Source organism: Pseudophryne corroboree, chromosome 2 (genome assembly GCF_028390025.1).
Source record: "Pseudophryne corroboree isolate aPseCor3 chromosome 2, aPseCor3.hap2, whole genome shotgun sequence".
Classification (NCBI taxonomy): Eukaryota; Metazoa; Chordata; class Amphibia; order Anura; family Myobatrachidae; genus Pseudophryne; species Pseudophryne corroboree.
Window position 1 is genome coordinate 971,565,902 of NC_086445.1, and position 14,444 is coordinate 971,580,345.

Consider the following 14,444-nt stretch of genomic DNA (forward strand, 5'->3'; position numbering starts at 1 on the left):
AGAGGTGAATGCAGAAATAGGTGAAAGCAGTTGTTGGAGTGAAGTGGAAAGTTCTTGAAGATTAATTGTGTTAATATTTCTGCGGGTTTGAGGAAGATTGGAGGTCTTCCGCAACACAGGGTTTGAATTAACAGAGGAGAGCATGCAGGTGATAAGGTTGTGATCTGAGAGGGGGAAAGGAGTCTTAGTGAGTTCAGAGACGGAGCATAGTCTGGTGAATACTAGATCAAGGCAGTGGCTCGCCTGATGAGTAGAGGAGTCAGTCCATTGGGAGAGGCCAAGAGAGGAGGTTAGAGAGAGTAGTTTGGAGGCATGCGCAGCAGATTTTGGACAATCAATAGCAATATTAAAATCACCCATGTTAATGGTGGAGATGTCAGAGGATAGGAAGTGAGGGAGCCAGGCAGAAAAATCTTCCAAAAATTGTTTTGGATGCTCAGGTGGGCGGTAGATAGCTGCAACACGCAGAGAGAAAGGAGAGTGAACCCTAATGGAATGTACTTCAAATGATGTAAATGTGAGTTATGGAACCTGTGGTAGAACAGTATATGCAAAAGATTGGGAAATAAAAGTCCAACTCCTCCTCCTTTATGGTTATCGGGTCTGGAGGTGTGTGTAAAGTGGAGACCACCATGTGCCAGTGCTGCAGGGGAGGCTGTGTCAGATTGTGTGAGCCAGGTTTCTGTTATAGCCAGCAGATTGATGTTGTTGGATATGAAGAGGTCATGGATGGATGTTAATTTGTTACAAACAGAGCGTGCATTCCATAAGGCACATTTTAGTGATCTGGAGGGTGATGGAAGACATGTGATGTTTATGAGGTTTCTATGTTGCTGTGAATCAGGTGAATGTGAGAGATGCAAGTGGCAGGGTCCTGGATTTGGTGAAATGTCACCTGCTATCAGAAGCAGAAGAGAGAGATAAATGTCTCCACTTTATCGTTGTTAACGCTCAATACATTTAGGCCTTAGTACACAGTAATATAAAATATAAATACACATATATATATATATATATATATATGTTAGACTATGTCATTATACTCATAAAATAATAAAGTGCTGAACACTTGCAGCTACCAATAGGACCATTGAGAAAGTGTCACTTTAATAGACTCTTCAATTGTTACCCTCCAAACGTATGGGAACTGTACGCCGAACTGAAAATAATTTGTATTTTGTATTATGTGGTAGCAGAGAGGTTAAATTGGCTTGACATTTATATTGAGCAAGGGTTAAACTGTAGGAAACCTTTGGTAATGATTTTGTAACAAATCTATTTGATTTTTGTTTTTTTTATGACAAAACTGGGCTTATTTCGTGCCTTACAAAATAATTGTTGGTTTTGGTATACTAGTATTTTCTGACATATTAGAGTGTTTTGTTGAAATAACCAATTTGCCTTAAGCAGCTTGGATTCCAGTGTTCTTGTACAATAAAATTAAATGGTTTATTGTTTAGGGTGCATTAATAAATGGAACTTATTTTAAGATTACCGGAGTAAGGGCCTAGTTCAGTATGGAATGCTACTCCGACAGCATTCACATGCTGAAGCCTTCAGTAGTGTGCGCACACGCAGACGCAGTACCACACGCGCAAACAGTGGGATACAACGGTGATCTCACATGTGCAAACGCCTCTGCCCGATTGACAGACTGAAAGATGGTAGAGGTGTCACAGTTATACTGGGTCATTTTTTAAGCCTGTCCAGATGTGCGCTGTGTTGACTCATCTTCCATATAATTCTGCAAAAAGCAACGTGGTTTTTTCATGGCAGTCGCAGTTAGAGAAGCTGAAGGAGGGGGACATGGCATTTGGAACTTGATCCGACAAATTACTCACAAAGATGAGATTGCATCTGTTAAGATCAAGTTCAGATAAAGAGAAATGTGTGACATAGGACTTAATGAAGTACAGTTACCAAAGTTTAGTCATCATTTTTCTACAATCATGCACAACCTAAAGAAGTTGATCTACAATGCCAATATACAGTATTAAGCAGAATTTCTTTCTTGCATATCCTCCTTCAGTATGGTAACATGCAAACCCCTGGAGCCAGGGGGTGGGAGGGTTTGTACTAATTACCCAGGCCCAGGCCTGATAGAGGGGCCCAGTGGGGGCTTGGGTCCAGGCTTGGACTGGCAGACAGGGGTACAGGGGAAACCACCGGTGGGCCCCACTGCCTGGGGGACCCCTTCCTGCTCTAAGGATCAGGTTCCAGACTGTGCACTTGAATTATACATTAAACATATGTTACAGATGTAGCCACCTTTATCTTGACTGGCTGAGGCGTTTGTCCCGATCGAGCATACGCAGCGTAGGGAGGCGCGCCTAGTCACAGAGAGGCGTACCTAATCACACGGAGGCAGACAGAGCATTTGGCGTTACCTTTACGTGTAATACCTGCGATCAGCCACCAGATGTCGCTTTTTACAATCACCACTGAGCATGCGTGTGGTCTCCCGTAAAGTACAATACTGAAATATATAATAAGGACTACTTTACTAAGGCGTCTCATTACGCTTCATACAGTAAATACTCATTACGCTGCATTATTTAATACAGTATATACGATACAGACACAGATAGTACAGCATACAGTATATGATCCATCTACAGTACTTTATGAATATGTGAGCGTCCAAGTCCCGCAGACAAAACAACAGAAAACCAGTAGTGTACACTGTCGCAAATGGACGTGTTAGAAGTTCACTATTGCCTCTTGAGTTTAGGAATTTTGTACAGTATGTAAGCGTCCTAATCCCGTAGTCATTACAGCATAATCAAAACCAATGGATTTATTCATCTGTCTGCAGCGAAGTGGTGAAGTATTCCGCTTCCTATACTCAGAGTCCTGAGTTCGATTCCTAAAGTACAAATGCATGTTAGTTTTTTCCAGACACTTTATTATTATTTTTATTCACATAAACCAGGGCAAAGCTGCATGAGCGGTTCTACTGTTAAGGTTCTATGCACCGTACAGTACACATACAATTCTGTAGCTGGGCAGACTCAATAGAAATGGCTACCACCTATGACTCCTTGCCCCACAGAGGCCCTAGGCTACGGAGCAAGTAACAGTCCAGATTTTACAGGCTATGGGGCAATGCTGAAGGAGCGTCACAATTCCCTAGCTAAAATACACAGGGGCGATAGGAATAAGCGAGGTCTATGCACATTATGGTACACCGGACTCGATCGCATAGCACACTGGCAAAATGGCCGCCGCCCCTGAACCCTTGTGCATGGGGCAATGCTGAAGGAGCGTCACAATCCCCTAGCTAAAATACACAGGGGCGATAGGGATAAGCTAGGTCTGCACATTACGGTACACCGGACTCAATTGCATAGCACACTGGCAAAATGACCATTACCCCTGAACCCCCACCTCGTGGCAGGCAGCGATGGCTATGGGGCAATGCTGAAGGAGCGTCACAATCCCCTAGCCAAAATACACAGGGGCGATAGAGATAAGCGAGGTCTATGCACATTACGTTGCACCGGGCTCGATCGCATAGCAAACTGACAAAACACAAGTTTTACATAAAGCAGGGCAAAGCTGCAGGAGAGTTTCTACTGTAAAGGTTCTATGCACCGTATGGTACACATACAATTCTATAGCAGGGCAGACTCAATTGAAATGGCTACCGCCTGTGACTCCTAGCTCCTAGGAGGCACTCAGCTATGGAGCAAATAACAGCACAGATTTTGCAGGCTACGGGGCAATGCTGAAGGAGCGTCACAATCCCCTAGCCAAAATACACAGGGGCGATAGAGATAAGTGAGGTCTATGCACATTACGTTACACCGGGCTCGATCGCATGGCAAACTGACAAAACACAAGTTTTACATAAAGCAGGGCAAAGCTGCAGGAGAGTTTCTACTGTCAAGGTTCTATGCACTTTACGGTACACATACAATTCTATAGCAGGGCAAACTCAATTGAAATGGCTACCGCCTGTGACTCCTAGCTCCATGGAGGCACTCGGCTATGAAGCAAGTAACAGCACAGATTTGAAGCAATGCTGAAGGAGCATCAGAATCCCCTAGCTAAAATACACAGGGGTGATAGGGATAAGCGAGGTCAATGCACATAACGATACACCGCAAAGTACCCCATGGTTTTGATTATGCCTTTTCTTTGAACACGGTATTTTCCACTGCCTCGCCCTACCCCCATCCCACTTTCCCCTTCCCCCCTGGGAACCTGCAAAGTACATGCAGTAGACAGGGAGGGAGTTCCGATCAGGTTACAAGACATGTGCAACAGTATACTACTGTATGTAGGAAAATCCTCCACCTACTCTGATTTATGTGAAACCTGTGAGCACCCTTTCATTGAATGTATAACAAAGAAAAAAAAATAATAAAGTGAATGTCATGGGAACATAGAAAAAAAAGGTTGGCACTTTGGGACTCTCAGCGTGGGAGGTGGGAGCCTTCATCGCTAGGTTGGTATGGAAGGGGAGACAATTAGCTACCGGAGGGTATTAACCCCAAGTTTCTGTGACCCCCACAAGGCTCATGGCAAGCGTCGGAACCCATGGTGGGTCTGAATTAACGGGCCCATTCTAGTCTATGGGAAAATGGGTCCACTTTGCGTACTGATATCTCTAGTTCTGGGTGTACCAGAGACTCAGGACTTGTACCATACAAAAGAGGAGACTCTTGGCTTTCGGGGCAGACCAACCACTAGTTTATGTGACACTGGGAAGGGAAACGGGAAGCAACCGTGTTTCGGGTCCCCTCCAGTTGTCCGCCTAGCTTGCACAGGATACAGGGTTTCTAGCTAGATAGGAAATACTGTACAGAAATGCTAAGCATGGTAATTTGACATCCAGGAACATAGGGAGGAGTTTTTATCTCACTCCATTATACTTAGAAAAATGACACTTGCCACTGTACGTTACAAGCTGTTTGTGCTAATTAGTACACTAGTAGAACATACTGTACAGAGATACTAAGGACAGTGATTTGGCATCCACGAACTTAGGGAGGAGCTTTTATCTCTCTCCATTGTAATCTTTCTAAGTATAATGGAGAGAGATAAAAGCTCCTCCCTAAATTCCTGGGTGCCAAATTACCGTCTTTAGTATCTCTTTATAGTATTTTCTATTAGGGTACTAATTAGCACGGACAGCTTGTAAAGTACAGCGGCAAGTTTAATCTTTCTATGTAAAATGGAGAGAGATAAAAGCTCCTCTGGAAGTTCCCAGATGCCAAATCACCATTCTTAGTATCTCTGTACAGTATGTTCTACTAGTGTACTAATTAGCACGAACAGCTTTTAACTGGATGCCAAATCAGCATACTTCGTATCTCTGTACAGTATGTTCTATTAGGGTACTAATTAGCATGAACAGCTTGTAACGTACAGCGGCAAGTTTAATCTTTCTATGTATAATGGAGAGAGATAAAATCTCGTCAATAAGTTCCTGGATACAAAATCACCATACTTAGTATCTCTGTACAGTATGTTCTATTAGGGTACCAATTAGCTGTTTGTGCTAATTAGTACCCTAATAGAAAATACTATGCAAAGATACTAAGGATGGTAATTTGGCAACCAGGAATTTAGGGAGGAGCTTTTATCTCTCTATATTATACATAGAAAGATTAAAATTGCCACTGTACGTTACAAGCTGTTCATGCTAATTAGTACACTAGTAGAACATACTGTACAGAGATACTAAGAACAGTGATTTGGCATCCACAAATTTAGGGAGGAGCTTTAATCTCTCCATTGTAATCTATCTAAGTATAATGGAGAGAGATAAAAGCTCCTCCCTAAATTCCTGGATGCCAAATTACTGTCCTTAGTATCTCTGTACTCTATGTTCTACTAGTGTACTAATTAGCTGGTTGTGCTAATTAGTACCCTAATAGAAAATACTATGCAAAGATACTAAGGATGGTGATTTGGTAACCAGGAACTTAGGGAGGAGCTTTTATCTCTCTATATTATACATAGAAAGATAAAAATTGCCACTGTACGTTACAAGCTGTTCGTGCTAATTAGTACACTAGTAGAACATACTGTACAGAGATACTAAGTACAGTGATTTGGCATCCACGAACTTAGGGAGGAGCTTTAATCTTTCCATTGTAATCTATCTAAGTATAATGGAGAGAGATAAAAGCTCCTCCCTAAATTCCTGGATGCCAAATTACTGTCCTTAGTATCTCTGTACTCTATGTTCTACTAGTGTACTAATTAGCTGTTTGTGCTAATTAGTACCCTAATAGAAAATACTATGCAAAGATACTAAGGATGGTGATTTGGCAACCAGGAATTTAGGGAGGAGCTTTTATCTCTCTATATTATACATAGAAATATTAAAATTGCCACTGTACGTTACAAGCTGTTCGTGCTAATTAGTACACTAGTAGAACATACTGTACAGAGATACTAAGTACAGTGATATGGCATCCACGAATTTAGGGAGGAGCTTTAATCTCTCCATTGTAATCTATCTAAGTATAATGGAGAGAGATAAAAGCTCCTCCCTAAATTCCTGGATGCCAAATTACTGTCCTTAGTATCTCTGTACTCTATGTTCTACTAGTGTACTAATTAGCACAAACAGCTTGTAACGTAGAGTGGCAAGTTTAATCTTTCTATGTATAAAGGAGAGAGATAAAAGCTCCTCAGTAAGTTCATAGATGCCAAATCACCATCCTTAGTATCTCTGTACAGTATGTTCTACTAGTGTATTAATTAGCACGTACAGTTGCAAGTTTAATCTTTGTATGTATAATGGAGAGAGATAAAAGCTCCTCTGAAAGTTCCTAGATGCCAAATCACCATCCTTAGTATCTCTGTACAGTATGTTCTACTAGTGTACTAATTAGCATGAACAGTTGTTTTACCGGATGCCAAATTACCGTCCTTAGTATCTCTATACAGTATGTTCTATTAGGGTACTAATTAGCTGTTTGTGCTTGTTCACGGGAACACATTAAAAAAAAAGGTTGGCCCTTCCTTTCCATTGGTGTTGGTTTATGCCTTAGGGGACTCAGACGCTCGCATTTGTAAAGCACAGTATTTTCCACCGCCTCCTGCTAGCCCATCGCCCTTCCCCCCTGGGAGCCTGCACAGATCATGCAGTGGACAGGGAGGGAATTCAGGTCCTGTGCAATACACAAACGCCGAAGATCTACTGTACTGTTTTGCTCACTCAGAATACACTCATTTCTACTCATTACCGCTGTGTAGATGCATTTAGCGTAAAGAATCGCTCCTGCAGATCTACTCTGATTTATATGAAACTTCTGTGCAATCTTCCATTGACTGTCTTACAATGAAAATAAAATAATACAGTGTATTATTACAATAAAATAGAAAAGAAGGCACATCAGGTCTCGAACCCTGGACCCTCAGCGTGGGAGGTGGGAGCCTTCACCCCTAGCCCACGATGCCTCATGAGAGATTCCCAATTTCATGTGTAAAAGTACTGCAAACAGCGCCCGGCCCTTACCCCATTGGTGTTGGTTTATGCTTTAGAGGACTCGGACACTCGCATTTGTTAAGCACGGTATTTTCCACCGCCTCCTGCTAGCCCTCCATTCCCATTATGCCTTAGGGAACTCAGACGCTCATGTATTTTAAAAGCACAGTGTTTATACATTGTACTGTACATTCTTCCTTTTACACATTTAGTTGCGTCTCCATACACATACAGTACTCTACAGTAGGTCACCATCTTTTCCCACCGCCTCCCGTTACGCCTACAGTATTAACATTACAGTCATCACTGACCAATTGCCAGAGCTGTACAGGTACAGGTAGATCAATCCGCCGCTATACTGTACGATCGAAAGTACTGGATTAGTGGAGCATTAGCCACCCAGTGGTGGAGATGTGTAATGCATGCTGAGTATCTAGATCACCTCAACGCGCATGCCTGTGATTAAACTCAGCTATCGCCTTAGTGTGACTAAACGGACGTCTAGGCGGAGAATCGGTCAAGACAAAGGTGGCTACATCTGTACCTTATGCTGGACTATGGTATATTTTCTACAGTGCATCGCTGTTATTAATCTGGTACATTATCATGCAGGCCCAAAATGTTGCACTCTCTAATGGTTAGTCAAACCAATGAGGTGGCAGACCACACCCCCTCGGCAGACTGGCCACACCCCTAACATGGGCCTCTTCTACTGCATTTCCCCGGTGAGCCCTACATCCCCAGTCCGAAACTGCTTGGGTCCACCCCTCTTACCTGGCAGCAGCAGCTTTTCTCAGTCCAGCACACGCTGCTGTGCGCTGGGCTGCAGTGTGTCCAGGGGGTGCTTAAAGTGATATTTTTCTGTATTTATTTCTAAGGGGGTGTAACCACACCTCCAACAATTAGACCACACCCCCTGAAAAGTACCTGGGCCCGTCCAGGATCTCAACTGCCCTGAATACTTGCAACGGTTAATGGTATGGCATCAATTGCTACTGCAAAAAAATTTAAATCTCTAGTGTCTCATATACCAGTTGAAGTGTCAAAGAAAGTCTCAGACAATGGCCATTTTTTGCTAGTAGGGCATTCACGGAATCCTGAAGAAGGTTTTATTGACGTGTCCAGGAGTGCTGTCTGTGAGTGTAACATTCCAAATTCTGGGGTAGATGAAATGTACCAAACCATGGAGAGAGATAAAGTGGAGAGATAACGCTCTCACTAATCACCTCCTATCACTTTCCAAACACAAGCTGTAAAATGACAGTTGGAGCTGATTGGTTAGTACTTTATTTGTCTTCACTTTATCTCTCTCCAAGGTTTGATACATCTCCACTTATGAAAGTAAAGGGCACCAGTTGTTTTCTTTTTCATGTATTTTCATGCATTTAAATGTAGAAACATCATATTGTTTAAGCCCTTTTGTGTTTAATTTGGGATGCGTTTGGCATTCCGCCGGTCAGGATGCCGATGGTCATGTGACTAATGCCAGAATCCCGACACCACTCAGGAGACTGTCCCAAAACACTGACAGCCGACATCCGGAAGTAAGTATTGGCGTTTGGGTTAGGGTTAAGGCCATGAGGGAGGGGAGGGTTAGAGTTAGGCACTGGGGGGAAGGGTTAGTCCTAGAAGCCACTGAGGGTAAGGGTAGGGGAGGGTACAAATACTTACCCCTTCCAATGTTGGGATCTTCAGTGTCGGGATGCCGACCACTGGTATTTCATACCAATTTCTTTAATTCTTAGGGGGAGATGTACAGTATCAAACCTTCTAGAGCAGAGGTTCTCAACCTCAGTCCTCAAGTACCCCCAACAGTTCATGTTTTCCAGGTCACCTAGCAGTTGAACAGGTGTATTCATTACTCACTGACACATTTGAAAAGACCCACAGGTGGAGCAAATTTTTTCACTTGCAATCCTGTGAGGAGACCTGGAAAACATGAACTGTTGGGGGTACTTGAGGACCGCGGCTGAGAATCACTGTTCTAGAGGACAACTGAAGATGATGCCCATAGCAACCAAACAGATTCTAGTTCTTGTTTTAGCTATTTACTAGATACATGATAGCTAGTATCTGATTGGTTGCTGTGGACAACTTCTCCACTTGTCCACATTAGACGTTTGATACATTGCCTTCTTAATTTTCTCTGAAACACACCTTATTATTTAGTTGGATGACTTTAATAAATGAAAATATGTACAGTATTAATACTGACTAAAGCAATTTATTTGAAAAGCAAATGTGGAGCAAGTCAAGTATACTACTGCCAATTTATGTGAGCTCTGCTGCGTATACATATAGTATCAGTAAAGATTACGTATCAAAAAGAAATGTTCAAATAAATTGATTACATGCTTACAGTACATGCCACATAATAGTTACAGATAACAATATAAGCCCCTTCTTCACCCACATGTACCCTTTCCCACACTGCACTATCAGACTCTGTGTTCCTTCACGTAAGATGGCACGCATGTATGGCTATGCACACCTCACGTTTGATATGCTGCCAGTGTTGGAGAGATAGGTGGGCTCACACCTATCACCAGTGGAGGAGAGATAGATGGGCTCACACCTATCACCAGTGGTGGAGAGACAGGTGGGGATAAAACAGATCAAGACAATTCATAGGGGATTCCAGCTGTCGGTATCCCGGCAGTCAGAATACTGACGCTGAAATTTGGACACCCATCAGAATGTCAATGCTGGAATCCTGACAGGGTCAGGAGACTGATGCTAGAATCCTGACAACTGGCATCTCGACCGTAAGTATAGCGGGCGGGTTATGGCATTTAGGTTTAGCTACCACCTGGGGGGGGGGTTAGTGTTAGGCTATGGTGGGCGGTGGGAGGTTAAGGTTAGGTTGTGGGGAGGGTGGGTTAGGTTTACGCACTAAGGGGTAGGGGTAAGGTTAGGCTTTGAGGTTGGGGGGTTAGGTTTAGGCACTACTGGGGGGGTAGGGTTAGGCACTATGGGGGGAGGTTAGGGTTAAGCTGCGGGAAGGGAGGGTTAGGTGGTAGAGGATACCATAGTTACCTCTCCCCCATCGGGATTTCAAAGATCAGGATGCCGTCGTCAGCATCCTGTCTGAAGATCAAACATACTGAACCCAACAATAGCATGCTGTAAACCATCAAGTCGCCATTGAACAACCTGCCACAAGCAAGTAAACTGGTGTTGGATTTAGAATACCTTTTTCATAAGAGGGGTGTTCTGGGCAATTGGAAACCCCCCTTAGTGCATACTCATTCATGTTCCAGCTACGGTAGTGGGTGGTAAAATGAATCTTTAGATTAGAATTTTTTTTCATTGAATCCCTTTTTAATTTCATATTCCTATCAAATAAAACGAAGTCTGGTATGTAAATCATGTATGCAATTATTTAACTACTAACATAATCTAATCAGTATTTATAGGCAATGGAGTCATCTTATTTTGATAACTTGATATGAAGTATGGCTTTACATCTAATGATATCTCAAAGTACTTGTCCTCCCCCATTCAAACTAAACTGTCAACTTCCAGAATAGATCTAGAAAATAATATACTATACTAACGAGTAACATTTATTTGAAAAATGTAATCACATCCTATAAATTCATTACATGGTATTTAATGGTCAGAGGGGGTTATCATTATTAAACCAGTATTGTTTTCTCAAGAAAGTTCAGTGGTATTACCAAACATAAGTAAATAAATAAATAAATAAGATGTACCATATATGGTGACAACCAACCGATTATTATATTTTTCCCTCAAGGTCATTGTATGGTGAACTAATATTAATTTATTTTTTACCTTAGAGAAACTGACATTTGAAGATGTCAGGTCACCTCAAGAATTCAGGACAGGTGAAGACGCAGAAATCGTCTGCCACATCACCAGCTCGCCGGCTCCTATGGTCCGATGGTTGAATAATGGTGAAGATGTAACAGACATTGATGACAGTTAGTATTTTGGTAACGTTTTAAGTTATGTTTTTCAAAAGAGGTTTTAGCTATTTTTTTAAGACTTGCAACATAAAACAAAATTGTGGGCTTTTTTTTCAAATCAGTCTCATTTATCTAATTATTATTATTATTATTATGATTATTACATTTTATTTATAGGGCGCCACAAGTGTTTTGCAGCACCTTACAAAGGACAGTACAGTGAGACAAAACTTAGCATTACAGTAAATAAATAATAAAAATAGAGTACAGGTAACAAAGAGCACCCCAATTCTCAAAACATAATACAGCTAAGATGTAAGTAGCGAGGCAGTAATCATTGTACTACTTGGGGCTGGTGGCCATAGATAGAGATGAGCCTTTACCAGTAGGAGAGAAAGCAAGTAAAGATGGTTGCTGAGTAGGAGAGAGCTGTGAGTAAAATGTGTCGAGAAGAGGGCTTTGACAACAAGAGGAAAGAGGGCCCTGCTCTGTAGAGCTAACAATCTAGTGGGGAGGGGCGACAGACAGATGACATAAGGAGCAGGCAAGCGAGAGGAAGCCTGATTGCAGTATGCAAGCAAAGCAGAGATGTTCAAGGCATTGGGCAGGGGGATGGAGGAGCAGCCTAAGGACTAGGTTATCCATCGGAGGGGTATGCTTTGATAAATAGGTGGGTTTTTAGTGCCCGTTTGAAGATTTGCAAGGTCGGGGAGAGTCTAATGGAGTGGAGGAGCATGTTCCACTGAAGGGGTGCAGCACTGGCAAAATCTAGAACTCGTGCATGGGGATCAGTGACAAGGGCAGAGGAGAGGCAATGGTCATCGGCCTAACTTAGGGTGCAGGAGGGAGTATGAAGGGAAAGGAGGTTGGAGATGTAGGGAGCAGTGAAATTAGAGATGGCCTTGTATGTGAGGGTGAGGAGTTTGAAGAGGATTCTGTAGGGGAATGGGAGCCAGTGTAGATCTTGTCGAAGGGGAATGGCAGATGTGGAGCGGCGGGAGAGGAAGATGAGCCTAGCTGCGTTGTTGAGGACAGATTGGAGGGGAGCGAGATGGGAGCAAGTGAGGCCAGTGAGGAGAACATTGCAGTAGTCGAGTCATGAGATGTCCAGTGAGTGAATGGTAAGTTTAGTTGCACTCTGGGAGAGAAATGGCCTGATGCGAGCAATGTTGCGTACCTGGAACCGACAGGATTGCGCCAGAGCTTGGATGTGTGGTACAAAAGAGAGGGAGGAGTCAAGAGTGACGCCCAGGCAGCGGAGTTGGGGAACGGGGGAGATGATTGTGTTGTCAACAGTGATAGAGATATTTGTGGGGGGTGTTGCTGTGGCTGGGTGAAAGATAATGAGTTCAGTTTTGTCCATGTTGAGCTTCAGAGAGCACTCAGACATCCAGGAGGAGATGGCAGAGAGGCAGCTGGAGACCTGAGAGAGGACAGAGGGGGTCATATCAGGAGATGAGAGTTAGAGTTGTGTGTCATAAACATAGAGGTGGTATTGAAGGCCAAAGGAGTTAATGAGTGCACCAGGAAAGAGGTGTACAGGGAGGACAGAATGGGGCCTAGGACAGAACCTTGAGGGACACCAACAGGAAGGATGGAAGGGTGTGAGGTGGTTCTGGAGGCAGACACAGAGAAGGAGCTGTTAGTGAGGTAAGAGGTAAACCAGTCAAGGACGGTGCTAGAGAGGCCAACATTTTGGAGTTTGCGGAGGAGGAGAGGGTGATCCATGGTGTCAAAGGCAGCAGAGAGGGCCAGAAGGATGAGCAGATAGAAGTGGCCCTTGGATTTGGCTGAAAGCAGGTCATTGGTGACTTTCACCAGGGCAGTCTCGGTGTAGTGGAGTGGGCGGACTGTATGCCATACTGCCGACATGTACACAAAGATTACCGAGAACAAATATAATTGAAATATAGATGATAGCACAATTTATGTTTTCTTGTATTCCACCTGGGGATTTTCTGGAAATTAGTGCAATGTCTGTACCAACCAATTCTATTATGTACTTTATAATAATGATCAGATAGGGTGTGGTATAGTAGCTCTACATTCATTAGGTCTACAGTCTTTAGGTTGACTCCATATGGTCAACAGGCACAAGTCAACATGTACAAAAGGTCAACGTGTACAAAATGTTGACATGAAATAAAAGTCGACATATGAAAGGTCTACACTGGGAAAGGTTGACAGGAACAAAAGGTTGACAAGGTTAATAGGTTGACATGACAATTGTTGAAACAAAAGTAGTCAACACACTTTTTTTCACATTTGGAGTTAGCTTTGATAGTTTTTTTTCATCTGGGCCCAACATTTGTAGAAATATGTTCCCTCTTGGGATCACTTCACTCGCCTCGCTTTGGGGATGATGTCTCGCTCCCCTCAAGACAAGGTTACTAAAGATCATAGTTTGTGACATGGATAGTCAAGGAAATAAAAAGTTCAAAAACATGAAAAAAAACCCCAAAACATGTCTTGAACATATGTGTGTCGACTATTGTCATGTTGACCATTTGAACCTGTAGACCTTTTGAACATGTCAACCTTTTCCTGTATTGAATTTTTGTCCATGTCGACCTTGTGTCTGTCAGCCATATGTGGTTGACCTAATGACTGTCAACCTAATAATATTTGTGGTATATCTTTCAAAAACTTCAATTTTCAGTGGGTACAAGGAAATATTTTGGATCTCCAGGATGCAAGAAGGAGGGACCACGGTATACAGTATGTTGTAATCACAACAGACTAATTAATAATTACATGTTTCAAGTCACACTGGTATAGTGTTTGCTTTAGTAAAATACTGTAATTAAGTTTAAATAAATATTATACATGTACAATATTGTGTCCACCATGTTCATTCATTGGTGGAGAAACTAAATTTGCAGTGGTTATCTTGTAGACCTTTTTTTGTATTATTAAACAAATTGTTATATTTATTATCAATGATTGCATTAATTTAATTTCTGAAGTACTGTGCTGCATTACTAGATGGATTTCCTAGCAATATTGTTTAAGATACTGATAGGATAGGGAACATACAGATGTGCCCACTTACATCTTTCTTATTT

The 14,444-nt window shown here is 42.5% G+C and overlaps 1 protein-coding gene across 5 annotated transcripts in view; it reads left to right on the forward strand.

Moving 5' to 3' along the window:
- The window catches only part of NCAM2 (neural cell adhesion molecule 2), a 483,276-nt gene that overhangs the window by 183,121 nt on the left and 285,711 nt on the right, over positions 1-14,444 (forward strand). For 4 of the 5 annotated variants that reach the window (XM_063956367.1, XM_063956366.1, XM_063956368.1 and 1 more), the window contains one exon: positions 11,251-11,394. In XM_063956367.1, the coding sequence (XP_063812437.1) occupies positions 11,251-11,394 (144 nt within the window). Of the gene's footprint in view, positions 1-11,250; positions 11,407-14,444 lie in introns of those variants that run through there. The other variant, XM_063956370.1, reaches the window with a different exon arrangement.